This window comes from Anguilla anguilla, chromosome 3, assembly GCF_013347855.1.
Source record: "Anguilla anguilla isolate fAngAng1 chromosome 3, fAngAng1.pri, whole genome shotgun sequence".
Taxonomy (NCBI): domain Eukaryota; kingdom Metazoa; phylum Chordata; class Actinopteri; order Anguilliformes; family Anguillidae; genus Anguilla; species Anguilla anguilla.
In genome coordinates, this window is record NC_049203.1 from 38,398,070 (window position 1) to 38,414,123 (window position 16,054).

At 41.2% G+C, this 16,054-nt stretch overlaps 1 protein-coding gene across 3 annotated transcripts in view; it reads right to left on the reverse strand.

Moving 5' to 3' along the window:
* The window catches only part of grb14 (growth factor receptor-bound protein 14), a 72,022-nt gene that overhangs the window by 39,922 nt on the left and 16,046 nt on the right, over window positions 1-16,054 (reverse strand). Inside the window, exons 1-3 of one of the 3 annotated variants that reach the window (XM_035408221.1) lie at window positions 10,204-10,963; window positions 9,583-9,786; window positions 6,516-6,642 (exon numbers count right to left, since the gene is read on the reverse strand). In XM_035408221.1, the coding sequence (XP_035264112.1) occupies window positions 6,516-6,642; window positions 9,583-9,749 (294 nt within the window). In that variant the 5' untranslated portion in view covers window positions 9,750-9,786; window positions 10,204-10,963. Of the gene's footprint in view, window positions 1-6,515; window positions 6,643-9,582; window positions 9,923-10,203; window positions 10,964-16,054 lie in introns of those variants that run through there. The other 2 variants (XM_035408220.1, XM_035408219.1) reach the window with 2 other exon arrangements.

Here is a 16,054-nt window from a genome sequence, read left to right on the forward strand (position 1 = left end):
AGCGTGCATGACAGATTAAGTTGCATGTCCAGGGTCCAGAACAGTCTCTCTCTTACTCCACCCTATCCTCATCAGGCTCATCTTTGTATTTTTTTAAAATGTTGCCTTTCTGTTCTTGGTGCTGATGAGAAGTTTACATCTGGAAGTGTAGTCTCTGTAGCCAAACTGGTTGTCATGCTCAGTTCTATGGCCCTCTTCTGCAGTTTTCTTGTCTTGTATCTTTTAGCTTATAAAGTAGATGCTACAAACACTTCCAAAGGATATAACCCATGCCCTGACACTCACAGCTTTCCATTTATAAATAATTAGTATGGTATAACTGGGAAATTTGAAACAGCTTATTTGTTCCAACACTTATGCTGACTTGACTCATTGAATGCCATTGTTATAATATAGTTCAATGTCTGTTAAAAAAAATAATAAATAAAAATTAGTATTTTCAAATTAAACAACAACAATAACAGCTACAAGAACAATTTGACACAACTATCCCAATATTTTTGAATTTGACTATATACACAGTGCAACCCGTTAGTATTTGGACAGTGACACAATTATTATTGTTTTGGGTTCATACTCTTGCACACTAAATTAGAAATTAAACAATGAAAATGAGGTTAAAGTACAGCCTATTCAGCTTCAATCTGAGGGTATTTACGTCCATATTGGGTAATCCATGTAGGAATTACAGTCCTTTTTATACATAGTTAAGCAATAACTCAGAAAAGTAACAGATCAGGAAATATAATCCAAAATGGTGGCCGAAATCAAGATGGCGGCAGCCCATAATGTGTGTGTGCATATTTCTGATGAGGGGGTTGGCCACTGAAACAAATTGAAATCTCAGAAATCTCTACAAAGGACAGGTGATTTAATTATTTTTCTGGAGCTCCATAACACCACCATGTATTTTGATCAGGCTCATTCTTTAGGATTGGTTTCATGATAAGGACGAGGCTACCAACATGTCCAGTTTCATGGCTTTTCATCAAACTGTTTGGGATTCATGTGCGTATTTGTTTAAAGACATGACCACAAGCAAGCTACCTTACTCATCAATAAACTATTTTTCAAAATCAAAATTAAAATGTCTCTGTATAATTTTCATGGCACTTGGGCTACAGAGGCTGTATGCCAAATTTCATGTAAATAGGGAACTTTTTATTGGAGGAATAGACTTCTGTGTTTTTTTATTGAAATTAGGAGCCCTCTTTAGGTCCTTGAGGCAAATGTGCACTGCATGAGGCCTTCTCAGGGCAAGTAAGCTCCCATGCTTCATGTAGTCCAACAAATCCTGTATTTTAAAAACAGCTGAGGACACAACAGGCTCTAAGATACTGATGTGTGCTGCAGGGGTAGAATAGATGGGCCACATGAAAACAACATGAACTACAAGAGATGCCAGTGCTTTATAATGGGTAAGGAGCGGGGCTTGTAACCTAAATGCCACACGTTCGATTTTCGGGTTGGACACTGCTGTTGCACCCTTGAGCAAGGTACTTAACCTGCATTACTTCAGACAGTATATATCCAGATGTATAAATGGATACAATGCAAATGCTATGTAAAAAGTTCTGTAAGTTGCTCTGGATAAGAGTGTTTGCTAAATGCCTATAATATAATATATAGAAGAGATGGTCAGGCAGTTCTAAACAGTTAACAGAAAAATAAAAGAGAAATGTTCAAAAGCAGGGAGCAAGATCTGTGCATTAACTGTTTGCATTTAGGGGGAACATCATTTTATTTGAATTTTCCATAAGTAAAACATTAACACATGTTAATTGAAAGCCAGAAGTTATGGATCAAAGATCTAGCAAACAAAATCCACAGTAATATTCAGTCACAAAAACATAACTCAGAGAAAGAGCAATAGAATGTCAATTGTATACTTAGCAATTCTCTGGGGGAATTATCATTGTTGTCCATTTCATCGTTACATGCATGCCAAAAGTTTATCCCTGGTTTGTATAGACTCTCTGGAACAAGATGAGCCCACCTACAGGCTTCTCTGACCAGTACTGGCCCTCAGTATAGCCAATGGGCGCCTGCAACAACTCGACCTGGACAGTGTAAGTTCTGCTCAGTACACATCCAGCCAATGGCAAGCTATTTTAGTGACAAGTGAAAAGCATTTTAGTCAATCTATTGCCAATGTTTCTAACAGTATATACTTTGTTAGGCTTGGATGAAAGGACATGCGTTGTTTGTCCTGCTTAAACAAACTGTTGAAAACATTACACACTGGCAAGAAAAGTTATTGAGGCTTTATGCCTAAAAAGTTTGTTGTTTTATGGAAAAAAATTTTTTAAGTCTAAACAAGACTCAAAATTTGGAGGTCTTGGAAAAAAATCAGTAAAAACAGTTTTGACTTCACAACAGAGGGCATGTTTAACGAAGGACATGACCCCATTTTATATCGGTGAGCATCTAAACACATTCTCAAAATATATTTATCATTCAGTACACTTATAAATAAGGAGTAGGTGTGATTTTTAATAATAAATGTGGCATATGAAATTGTGGGATGTGTTAGACATGTAGATGAGGGTCGGGTGTTTTCTGAAAACTTCAATCAATGGATTAGTAAGCTAGATGGCTAATGTAATTATTTTCTACAGTGTCCCAGACCTGCTGCTGCCAAAGGTGGCAAGAGCAGAGCAAGGAGAGGGAGGTGGCCGGGGAGAGGGAAGGTGTCAGCACACGTCTTCCACTAGCATATAACATATAGTGTTTTACATCTCTAAACAGCCATAATAGTGTCCTTTTGGATGGCCTTTTTGGAAACCCGCCTAGACATAGCTCAGATAAAAAACAATGCAGAATGCTAATTTCTGGTTGTCTAGAATTTGGTTTAATTTGTCCAGAACCAGAATTTGTCCAGTGTTGTGGCTGTGGCTCCATTGATTTTCTGAACCCACCAGGCACAGCCAAAAGCATCTGTATCCACTCAATATAATAATAATCTTTTCAAAATGACCTTTTAGGTGAGGAACAAAACTTCCATTTCCACTGGGTTTGAATTATGTTACTTTCTTATATTTCTAAACTTTCTAAATGTTTAGAGTAATTCTTGGAAAACTCCCAAGGGCTACCTTTCAGAAGAGACCAACATTATGCCTGTAATCAACTGTAATAAACAGTTCAGGAATAGTAACCATTTTATTTTGGGTATGTCATTTTCAGGCTTGTGTTAAAAAAGGAGGTGATACATAAGCGGTTAAAAATAAAATGGTTTTAATGTAGGGTTTAAAGTCACTTCACATGTTACACTGTCTGCAGTGTTTGGGTCAATTACCTCAATCCGCATCATTCTACTGCAAGCACGGATTTAAATGTTTTCAATAGCCTAACCAGTTTGTTAATCAAGTCTCTGTGTTGTGCTTTTTTTCAAAACACATGCTTCTGATGCTTGAGCAGCCATCACACCCAAGCCTATAAATAGCCTAACGTTTATTGTAGGCATGGGGTAGTTTAAGCACGGACAAAGATTTAATTTCTGAAATTGCATACCATGCTGTCCTACCAAGTTTCACTTGCATGTATTGCAGGCTTACAAGTCTTTGGGTGAAATTCCTAATTATCAAATATAATAAGAATGGGAGCCTACATGACTTCAGCTGGATACATTTGTGCAGTTAACCTATGGCACAAGAGACAGAAATGCACTTTAAACATAATCTAATATAATGACAACATAATTTATTAATGGCAGTAATATGACGATGGTAGCCTACAGGTAGCTATATGTGTGTACAGTAGATATGGCATTGTGGTATCAATATGATAATGAAACACAGCAGCACTATTGCCAATAATAGACACAGTATATGGCAACAGTACCTAGGTCATGGCATACTGCAGCAGTAGCAAAACATAACTAGCAGTAAAGTAGGCAACTTGAGGCTGTTTGAGTAAAATGTGAAATCAGAGTCAAACACGTTGAAGCTAGTTAACAATAGCACAATTAACAACAGCACGTATTTTTAGTTATTTTCTTAGTGCCAGTGTATCTAGTGTTGTGTTTGGCTAACATTTCATTCAGCACACGCTGTTGCTGACATCACTATGGATACAGAAGCTTATTACCCTGCTAATGAGTTTCTGTATCCGTACAATACTGCGGCAGTTTGTTCAGCGTGACACCACGGAATACAACAAATTAATGAACACGCCCCATGGGCTTGTTGGGCTATTCATGTCACACATTTTTTGGCTGGGTCACTAAATTGAACCCACCCTGTGTATGCGAGTAGGGTGGAGAACACTGGAAAAATGGGAAAGATCGGAAAGCAAAAAGTACTTTCAGCAAAACAAGTGATCAAAAAACCACAATACCACAAGCTGTCAAATCTCTACCAACCTCAACTATTTCATCTTCTGATTTTATTTTTGGTAGCAATCAAAGACAGTGTAACTGTGTCAGTGTAACTAAGATGGCATATTAGCAGAGTATCTCTCTCACTCTGGCTGGTGTGTGTGTGTGTGTGTGTGTGTATGCATGAACGAGGGAGCGTGTGTGTGTAGACCCACCCCTTAGCCCTCCACTAGACTACACTAGAACCTCAGATACAAATCCATTGGGAGCTGGGAAGGTATAGAACTCTGAAATGTTCACAACTTTTAAAGTGAATTCAAATTACACAAATTTTAATTTGAATCAATTACTGGAATGGTATTTTTATAGAGGATCTCATTTTAAGTTGAACATTGCTTCGTAAGTTAAAAAGTAATAATAAAATTGACCTTTTTAAGCTCAGCTAAGAATGCTTCTGTCAATGCACTGCAAAATGTAATAAAATGTGTTTTACTATAACCAAGTAATTAGAACTGTCTTATTTTTAATTATGCCACACTTTCAGAACTAGGTCATTTTAGATGGACGCAACATGCAGTTTTCCAACTTTAAAAAAGTGACTGTTTTTTGTGTGAATCACAAGTTATTCTGTGGTAACATGGGCGTTCCACTACTTATCAATGAATGAAAAAGTCAAAACTGTTCCAAATAATACTGACCAACTGAAGAGAAAATCTGTATATGTCATATCTGTGCATTTCTGAATAAGGCATTTGTTTTCAGATGCACCCCCAGCAAAGACCAGCAAACATTTTAAAACTCCAACTTAAAACCCTATCCTGTTGCTTTGCCACTTTTTGCAGCGTTTTATTTATATATTATTTGTCCACAGCAGCATAAATTTAAAGCATATTACCTTTTTGGCAACACATTTGTATACATATATCTCGGCTTGGGCCTCTCTGTGTGGACTTGTATATATGGATTTGTATATAATTTACACATAATACAATTTATTGGTTAACAGTATTTAATCAGTCAAAATCCACACACACTGTCGCAATCAGACTAACACTCACGGTTAAAAAAAACAATGCATAATTGCAAATTATGAAACCATTTTCAACACAGAAATGAAGTCGTTTGTTGCTGCTAGCACATGTTTCTGATTTCACCCTCACATAAGCCCAATATCTGACCAGGTTGTGAGGCTTAGCTACAAATATCACACAAGACAAGCGGTAGACTGTCTTGAAGTCAAGATTTCAGCTCACTTTTTGGAGTTATTAAAAATATTATTTCAGTTTTTATGTGCAATGAAAGATATCTTAGACCTTTACAGAATTCACTAACAACCTGCCAGCTTTACTGTTATTAATATATGGCCATTGATGGACTTGCTGTGCAAGGCAAGAAAATGAACTTCAAGTAAGAACCCCTCCTGCATCTAAAGTGCACCCTCAGTTCTTACTGGTCCCAGGTTCTTTCATACCATTTGGCAAAGACTGATTTAGTGACTTACAAGGCCACCATGGCATGATACATTGAATGTATATCACAGGAGCATAAAGAATAGCAATAAAGGAGCCGGGGCATCTTAAAGAGAGTGCACATGCTGCACATTATCAAAGTGACCTATCATAAGCAAACCTGTAAGAAAAGCCAGTAAAATGCGATATCAATTTTATATATATTTGCAGCATTGCTGTCCATAAGAGGCGATGTCAGTGATATTTTTCATAGCAGTTGTTCGCCGGAGGCCAATCTTTTACGATCGCTTCCTTAACTATAATGTGCTAGCATTCCAAGGCTGCCATGCTACCTATGTGCGAAGGCAAGGCCACACACTGACAACACTGTAGCAGTTGTCAACCTGCCTGTCAGGCTGTACTCTGTAGGCTGATGTATCGTTCTTTTCCCCGATTCAGCATCTCCCATTACCTGATATCTCATTCCTTTCTGACACAAACTTCCCAGCAGCCTCTGCTTTACTAAGCTCTTTGCACGGGAAAGCTACATCAGAACCAAGGCAAGGAATTTTGTGTTATATAGGAAATTATATTGTGTGCCCTTTGCAAATGTCATTTTCACGGGTTATTTGAATAAGAGTGTATAGATAAATCTACCCAGCTTCTTTCACTGTAAAGTGAAATTAGAGTCATTCAGGATGGCGAGAACTAGCAGTAAATTAATTTGGGATGGGAAGGTAAAGAGTTCTTACCTGAGTAGCACTGCTTTTGGTCCATGGTAATAAGCATTCCGAGATGACAGAGGAGTCGGGAGGAATAAGCTCTGGGAAAGGATTCGGAATATGGGATGCCAGAGTCTCTTCCCCTTCTTTGCTTTTCCTGTGGTGTAAAAAGAGGGTCATGTCAGCACCGCCAATCAATATCATAATTGCTAGTACCACCAAATTCATTACATTACCATTGATAATATTACTTAGATGGAAAAAAAGTAAAAAACAAAAAACACTTTTTGTCCAGGATGCTATGGTTAACACCCGTACTCTTACGAAAAGTGCCATGGGATCTTACGGAAGATGGCACCTTCTACAGCGGGGTGGCCACATCACCTTGCTGGGGTGTTTAATTTGCGCTTGTTCCACAGAAAAGACTGCCCCCTATTGGCCCAGCAGTACCTCCAGCACAAACCTCCCCCAGGAATTCTCCCATCCATGTACCACCAAGACCACTCCCCCTACGCTTCAGAAGTTGAGAAGAGTAAACAATGGTATGGCTGTCGGCTTGTCTATAAAAGCCTATGGGACATTTAAAAAAAGATTACTCTGTGTAGATTTTGTGTAGGCCTTGCAAGATCCATTAAGCCACTGGATTCGGTACATCCAACCAAACACATCCCCTGGGTTTCCTCCACCATAGGTAACTCTTCAATAATATTTTATTATTATTATAAGTTGCCAAGGGTCAGAACTGACAAAAATAAGGTAAGCCTGAAAATTCCTCTGAAATTGAATTTACTTTGGTTTGTCACAAACATTTAATTTAAAAAAACACAGTCATTGAGAAAACCCAAATTAAAAATCAGTATATACGACAGGAGCCTTTAACTTGAACGCCTGTGAAGCCGGTGTTTAGAGAATCTGGTTTGTTGATGCCTAAAGAGTGTGGATTATATTTTTTTTTTTTTTTCAACAAACCATGACATAACACATTAGCGTAGCTAATAATCAAGTAAGAGGGAGTAAAATTCATATTATACCAATAACCAAAAACCTTCATATGAACAACATAAAAATAGTGTTTACACAGACTTTGCATAGTTATGTTATTCACAGTTCCCAGATCTTCTGTGCGACACTCACTTAAGATTCCAGAACTAAATCCCAGGCCAGGCCTACACCCCAAGCCATCATTATAAGCAATAGTTGTTGCTAGCTACCGCATAAGCACTATACTATGGAAAGAAACAACAGAAAATATTCTTTAAAATTTTATATACAAAATGGCAACTGTGGAGAGAACATTATGATGAATTCTGATACAATATGAACTATCAATATTATTATACAATATTATTATGTATATACTGTATTTACAAGAATTATTATGACCAAACCACAACCAATACATTTCTGTTGACAATGACTATGCTCTTGAACACTCTTAGAGCTCAAAAAGAAATATAAAATTAACTGCCAACTCTGACAAGCATGAAAAAGGCTAAAGTGAAATTAAATGGCAGAACAAAGACACTGGCCTACATAGACTGCCCCATCTGGCTGAACACCCCTAGTCCACTCTTCCACACCCAACCGCCCAACCAATACCCATACACATACACATACACACACACATGCATTGACACACCCACACAAACACACATGAAAGTGTATAATTGATTGTTTTTTCCTCTTCTACATCCTTTTCTTATTTCTTCTTCTTCTTCTTCTTCTTCTTATTATTATTATTATTATTATTATTATTATATTTAATTATATTATATTATAATTATATTTATTATTATATTATTATATTTAATTATATTATAACAGAACCCAGCATACTGCAGCCAGTTCCAGTCATGCCATCAGCTTCCTCACCACAGCCATTTGCTGACCAATTATCGGCCAGCAGACACTCCACAGACATTTAAGCAATAAGGCACAGTATAATAAAAGCCATACGGCACTCGGGGCCGTGCTGTATCGTGAATACAGTCACGGCTACATGGGTACTGTTAGGCACCATGCAAAGAAAAGTGCCAGCAATATTGCTGTATTGTTTTTATAAAACTGCTACAACAATTAATTGATGACAATATCATTTTTCCAATGTTATTTGTAAGTAACTGTTTGTGCACGTAGTGACACTGTTTACAAACAGGCTGTCTGATTAACTGTTACTACATTGGATGTCCAATCACTGTAGAATGCTGCCTCAGTCAATCAGCATCCAGGAACGAAGAAACCCGTCTTATAATCAGCCACATTACACTGCCATTCCTATGTGGCCATTTTCATGATGGCAGGGCGACCCCCATACCGTATGGAAAACTTACTCTACACGTTTACCTGACCGGACATGATCAAGAGTGGGAAGCTATAGTGAGCAATACAGAACACGCCCTTCACGCACATTTGTGTAACTCGGACACGACCAAATCCGGCTGAAAAAAAGCCCTGCATGTGTGGGTGGAGGCATGTCAGGGCTTTAGGAAAGCTGAGGGATTTTTTCCCGTACAACATAAAGGTGTAAAATCAAGATTTTCTACGGAGTATGTGAGACGGCCTTGCACTCACCACATTGACTTTTGTTTCACTGTAAATACTGCAGTTACTAAGTTACTAATTACGTCCCGGAAAGAAACAGGTGCTTGACTTTCATCCAGTTCTTTCTCTCCATGGCCAAAATTGGGTAAAATGTACTCTTTGACAGCCAAGAGCTTGCCATTCATGTTTACAGGTACAAAGTCTGCCACGATATTTCAACAGAACCTGCATTGCCTGTTGCAGGGAACACAAAGGCACCACTATTCTCGCGCAGGACAGCGTATTGACAGAACTCACCATGACAACCTTTAAAGATCAACCTGCGAGCAGCCATACAACAAAGAGCGATACAGACACGCTGCCGCGCTCGCTCACACGCGTGGGGCTTCGCGACGAGTCGCACGCGAGCACACGCAAGCGGCCACAAAAAAACCCGAACGCGCTCCGCATTATCGGACGAAAGCCGATCGGGCGAAGCGTCACCCCGTCCCGTGGCAGCGTCACGAGGGAAGAGAAAGACAGGGAACGAGAGAGGGTAGGGGGGCGGGGGGTTTACCTATTTGCCTTGAGGAGGGCCGTCCTGTTCGGGAGAGGCAGCGACGAGCTCAGGGGGGCGATGGCCGGGCCGGAGCAGACGCTCCCGTCTCCCCTGGCGCCCCGAAAAACGGCCCCTTTCTCCGGCAGGCTCCGAGAGGCGCGCACGTCTTCCAGGGCTTCGCTCATGTCACTCGTGGTGGCCCGACCGCGTCCCAGGTGTCATCTGGACCGGAGAGAACAGACGCACGCGCTTGGTTGGCTGGTGCCGAGCCGGAGAGACCGCAGCGAGAGCGAGCTAAACGGGGGCTCTGGCTCGCCCGCCCCCTCGCGAGCTCGTCCGCCGCCCCCACGAGGCCGTCCTGTCCGGAGAGAGAGAGAGAGAGGGGGGCAAAACGATCCCTCCTACCAAAACATGATCCACCACAATAAAGCTATTTTTAAAGCGATGACTCGGGACACAGACCCTCTTCGGCCGTGACAAGGCAGCGAATTAAACCCCGCAGATCTGTTCCGCCGACACCGTCCCCGCCCGCATCTCTCCCCCCGGGGTTTCCCCCCCCCCACCCCCCCCCACCCCAGCCTTTTTTCGTCTGGTTTTTTGGTCTGCAATTTTTTTTTTTTTTTTGTGGTCGAGCATTACCTGGAAGCGGACCAGCGCAAGGCTTACTTGAAAAAAAAAAAAATGAAAAAAAAAGAAAAGGTTTCGTTGTCGTCGGTATGCAACTTAGTTCTGTAATAATGAGCCCTGGAGGCTGGCCAGACCGCGAGGCGAGCGCTTCTTTGTGGCGGACTTCGCGCCGGGTCTCCTGCGTGCACTTTAAACTCGGCACGGCGCTGGAGAAGCAGGGGCACGCAGCCTGCCCCCCCTGAGTCGGCTCTGCTGATCTGCTCTGGGCAGGGCATCGCGGCGCATTGAGAAGGGCTTTATAAGCGCTAATCAATCCGAGGGCTAATGTTTAACTGGGGCCGCGGTACATAGCTCTGCACTGACGCTGCACGGGGCTGCACCATATGGCCTCTGCAGCTATTCCTGACTGGAATATAGGGGGCTTGCTATCTTCTGTAAAATCAAAGGCATGCTACCATTAGCCTTTATTAGGGGTGAACTTGCCGTTCTGTTCCACAGTTTTCCTTTACAAGATGAATGTGTAACTTTTTTAAGGCAGGTTACACAACGTATAGCGCTTCTTTTAGCACACTATTTCTTCATAAGCAAATGCTTTCATTGAGAATTCACAGGTTTGCTTTTTGCTGCTCTGATTGGAGGAGGTAAGTAATGGTTAACATGTAATCAGGTCAACCTGCCTAATCTGGAGTTGCACATGCCAGGTAATTCGCCTACTGTGCAGAAAGCACAAGAATGCCGATCCACCAGTCTTTCGGAATAATAGCTTTTTATTCCTTATTTGTCCTAAATATATTATTAAGAATCTCAGCAACATCCCTGCCCCTATTTTCACTGCAGAGGTACAATTGACAAACTCTAGTGGTCATTCATGGGGGGTGACTCTTCAGTGTCAATGGAGAGTCCTGCACCTGCAGCGCTGTTTTAAAATAGGTTGCTTTAAGAGGAATACATTCCAGTGGGTGTGGTGGGGGATTGGTTTCATTACGGCCAATCAGATCAGCTCGAGGACATAATTGAGATGTCAGTGTTGAAATGTCAGTGTCATGCCTGATGGGAGATGCTGAGTCAACACGTCCACATAAGGCCACCTGAAAAAACCCTCTTACGCCAAATGTTATCATTTTTGTCTGTAAATTATAGAGGCTTTTGACCTTAACTGGATATAATCTTAACGTATTGATTTATTATTTGCCATCGTTTTCATTTCATTTTAATTTGTAGCAATAAAATGTACGTATAGACGGTACTACATTTTTAGTTAAGCAGACTTTTTTTAAAAACACAAATGTATTCTCCACTTCAGTTACATTTTAGTGATGAATCGGTGATGCTCCAGAGCCAGTGGGTCCATTGCAGTCACCTGGAACCATGAGAAATTAGCTAATTACATTCTTTTTAAACATAAAATCCACTTAAATTGCTGGATATTTACTGAAGCAATTCAGGTTAAGTGCCTCGCTCATGGGTACAATTTCTAAGCTGGGAATTGTACCCACAGCCTTAGTATTGCAAGCCGAGTTTGCTAACCATTATGCTACACTGTAATATATAGCAGCAATTATGCTATATTCAAGGTTATTAGCAGCACCCACCTAGCACTGTTAGATAATAGAAATTCTCAAAAGCATGGAACAGCTTAAAAGTATGGAACAGAAAATACAAATAATCACTCAGATGCTCAAAAATACATACAAATGAATTGAGGAAATGCATTTTCACCATTTCAGGTCTTCTGCAACTGTAGGAGGGTGGGTTTGCCTTTAAAAAACCCCGGGGGTAAAAAAATAAATAAATAAATAAATAAACAAAAAAAAAACATGTTGCTTCTGCTCTGTTTTATGTGTCTACATAGATATAGGTATTATTTGTGTTTTCATTCTCATGCATATATTTTCTCACATCACTTTGTAATCCTATTCGGCAGCCTGCCGTTGGGCATGAGCAAACAAATTCTGCACTACTTTCTAATCTAAAGAAAGTGTAGGACAAACCAAACAGCTCACAAAGGAAAACACTGAAAAGCATATGTGCAGTATGCTCAGGTGGCAGATGTTGAAAAAAAAATTGTTCTAATGTGATCCTGCGAGTTTTTATTATGTGTTCATTTGAACTAAGATACTGTATATGGCTAAAAAATGAGAGTAGCTTATTTAAAAAATAATACTGCCACTCTGCCACAAAATTTACACAGGATGAAGTTTACAATTTTACAAGTGCCAGGCACATATGCACTAACATTGTCACAAAAATAGGGCCCATGTGTCAATTCTGGAAGGCATGGTCTGGTACGGGGCTGTGTATTCTGGTTTTTGTTCCAATCAGTCACAATCCCAGAATTTTAACAAGCTGTTATTTATTTTAATTAGGTGCTTTTCCTGTTTAGAGGGATAATTTACCCTCTTAAACCGAATTATGTCAGAAATGGCTATGCATGCCATAAAGAACAACATTCCCGTGTTCATATTGTGCGTATTGTGCTATATTGCAACAAGAGAGGTAAAACTTCAAATTAAAGACTGAGGTGAATCAATAGGCTTCTGATTGGTGAAAGTGTGGACACCTGGCCACTAAAACTAACCATCTGGAAGACAATGAAGAATTCAAAGACAAAGCAAATTATAATGAGAAACACGTGTTCAACAACCTAATTAGGAGCACATTGATTTACCACGGTCTTTCATTTGGTCAAAAGAAGTTACCTCGTTTTATGCAAGTGTCTGCACTGTAGCACAATATGCACAATGTAGCACAATATCAACATGGGAATTTTATCATTCATGGGATGCAAAGCTATTTCAGAAAGCACCTAATTAAGAAAAATGAGCAGCTTGTTAAAATGATGATATTGTGAATGTGGTTGGAGCGAAAACCAGCATACACAGGGGGGCCCCAGGACCAAGTTTGGGAAGCACTCCTCTAGCACATGTCCTCTGAAGAGCTGTGCTGCCAGCCACTGCTTCTTTGCACTCCACAATCCACCATCTTGTGCTGCGCTAGAGGAGTGCAGACTGCAGGAGACCGGTTCACCAGAGGAGTCGCTCTTGTTCAACCAGGTGAGGAAATCCCTCCCCCCCCAGTGACTCATAGCTGATTATGCACCAATCCGTGAGGTTTCTGGCCTCAAAGCCAGGATTCATGACCCGTCCTCTGTGGCACCTCAGCACATAGAGAACAATTATCCAACTGGATGCACCACCCGAAAGCGCCTAGATCCGCTTGTCCTCATAGTCTTTACAGATGCATTACATCATATCACCAGAGCAAATGACAGTGATTTATGGAAATAATTTTTAGGATTAACAAATTCCTGTAACTATGCGGCTCCATGGTTGGGCTGTTTCTTTACTTCTGCATTACAATCCAGGAGCCCCAAAACATATTACAAAATAACATTATTTGGGATGGTGGGGCCCAAAATTAGATCATTATGGGGCTCAAACTCCCGGGTGGCGCCTTTGTGTGGGAGTATCAGTGTGTGTTAGTGTGCCTGACTAAATATAGGGAAGTGAATGAGTCAATGAATCAATCAATATACTTGAGTGAGAAAGCACATTTGAGTGACTCACTACATGAATGAATGAGTGTAAAGCTAATCATACGCCCTAAAAAAGCTGGGGAGAAAAAATAGTTGGAGTCCAAAAATAGTTCCACGCATTCTTTTAAATATGTTAGCATAAGATGAGAGCCAGAGTTTTTTTTCAGTTACAGCTGTGCTGTCTCTATCCAGGCACGATGAGAGACAACAGAGAGGGAGATAGCATAGCCCTCCACAGGGACTCGCTGTGTGCAGTGGAGTCAGAAAGACAGTCTCTTCTTACGACCTGTATCTACTATCGGCTTAGTAGCTGTTCATTATAAAAACCCATCCCAGGGCACACAAGATTCATCACACTTACTGCGGCTCCTTGTGTGCCAATTTTTGTATTTAATACACTGTAGCTAATCAATCAATCACGATTCACGTAATATAATATGTGAGAAATGAAATACTACTAAGCCAGCATTTGTAGGCAAGAATCACATCTAAAGTAATAAATAAACCAAAGGAAATGGCCTAAATTCTGCGTTCCTTCCTTCCTTTTTTGGCAAGGGTTGCACATTCAGTACCACTACTGTAGCTCAGTGCTGGTGTCAACCCGCAACAGGACAAGCGATTCCCCAGCTATTCTCGGACGCATTTTTAATTGAAGTTTACACGCGTCGGATATGATGTATGGGTGATGGCATTCTTCACCTTCAGGCGCATCCCCTTCGCACAGCGACCCCATTCATCCTTCCACACATTCCGTGCATATGCAGCGATGATGTATAGCCGTACGAGGTCGCTCCTCTCTCCCGGAGGTCGTATTGCATTTTCGTATTCTCAGCAGTGAGCCGCAAGCGATCCCCTCGCGCCCCTCCCTTCCCCGGATCGTCCGCGGCGGCGCAACCCGGGCGGAAAGGTCAGCGGCGTGCCTGCTTGACGGATTGCGGTGGGCGGGGGGTGGATGGGGGGGGGGGGGGGCAGTCCGCCCGGCCTCGTACCGCCTCTTTGCGCGAGAGGGGAGCCCGGGGAGTTCAGCAGAAGGCCATCCATGCTAGCGCAGCTCTTATCGCCCTGCCTGCGGTTACGTAACCGGTTAGCGCCACGCCTGCCCCCCCCTCTTCGTCACTCGACCACCACACTGAAGAGCTTCACTCGCTGACTATTAAACAGAATGCCTCGTTCTTTTGGACAAACTGGCTACGTGCACAGCTTACAGGAAAGGCTGGGCTACAGCTGATCTTGTCCCACAGTGTTCACGACACTTCACTTCTACTCTCTACTCCCAAACTAGGGTTAAAGTACACCTACCACAGAGCATGACTCTGTAAAATATGTTGTCATCTACTAATTATAATTATAATAATATCATATCCACGCAAAGCTTTGCCTGGGCTTCCATTTTTAGCAGTGCCCTTACATAACCACTTTAAACACATGCAGTTCATATGGACATGATCAGTTTTGTCTTTCGGAGAAGAGACTTAAGCACCCATTAAGATGCAGAAACCTGTAAGAGGCAAGTAAACTTTAATGGGAAACAAGGGCAAGGCTCAGAACGACCCCTAATTTAATTTATCTACAGCTGAGTCATCAACCGAAGCAGCAATGTGACTGCTCCGAGAATGACGAACGACACTCATTATCTCACTGACGACCGATTTCCATAACTGATACGCTCAAGCACTATGTGGTGTCATACATCTGAGCAGCTTTATGGAAACTGTAGAAATAGAGTGTCTTGTAAAAGCATAATTGTCCATTATAAACAGTGTATATTACACAGTAACTCACACATCAGACATCATGCTTTAGAAAATGTCCTGTCCAACAAAGCCACTGGTCCATAATGTGCATAACCCACACTAACATTGTGAAACTGTACTGAGTTCGACAGGGAAACACACAACCAAATACACCTGTTAACTAAAAAGAAGACAAACGAGAAACATGCAGGAAAATGTATTTGAAAACATCTGTGAAATTCTGTATTGATTGACTGAAGTTTTCTTTTGTGTGAGACCAACTCAGTCCAGCTGCACAGAAAGAAACGCTGCCCGAGACATTGTGTGCATGAATGCCCGGCTGAAATACCTCATGCTGCTCCCGCAACAATGGGCGCAACCTTGCGACAAAACTGTTTTATGTAACTCGGTAGCTGTGCTGGTGCTTTATGCGACAACTTTTTTTTTTAAAAACAATGACTCCAGTGGCTACACATTCCTGCAAAACAGGTAGCTGTTCAGTTTTCAATTAACACTGACTGCCCCACTATGTACTATGCTTTCATGGGCAATCAAAGTATGACTTAAGTTGCATCCATAGTTCCAAGCAGGGGTA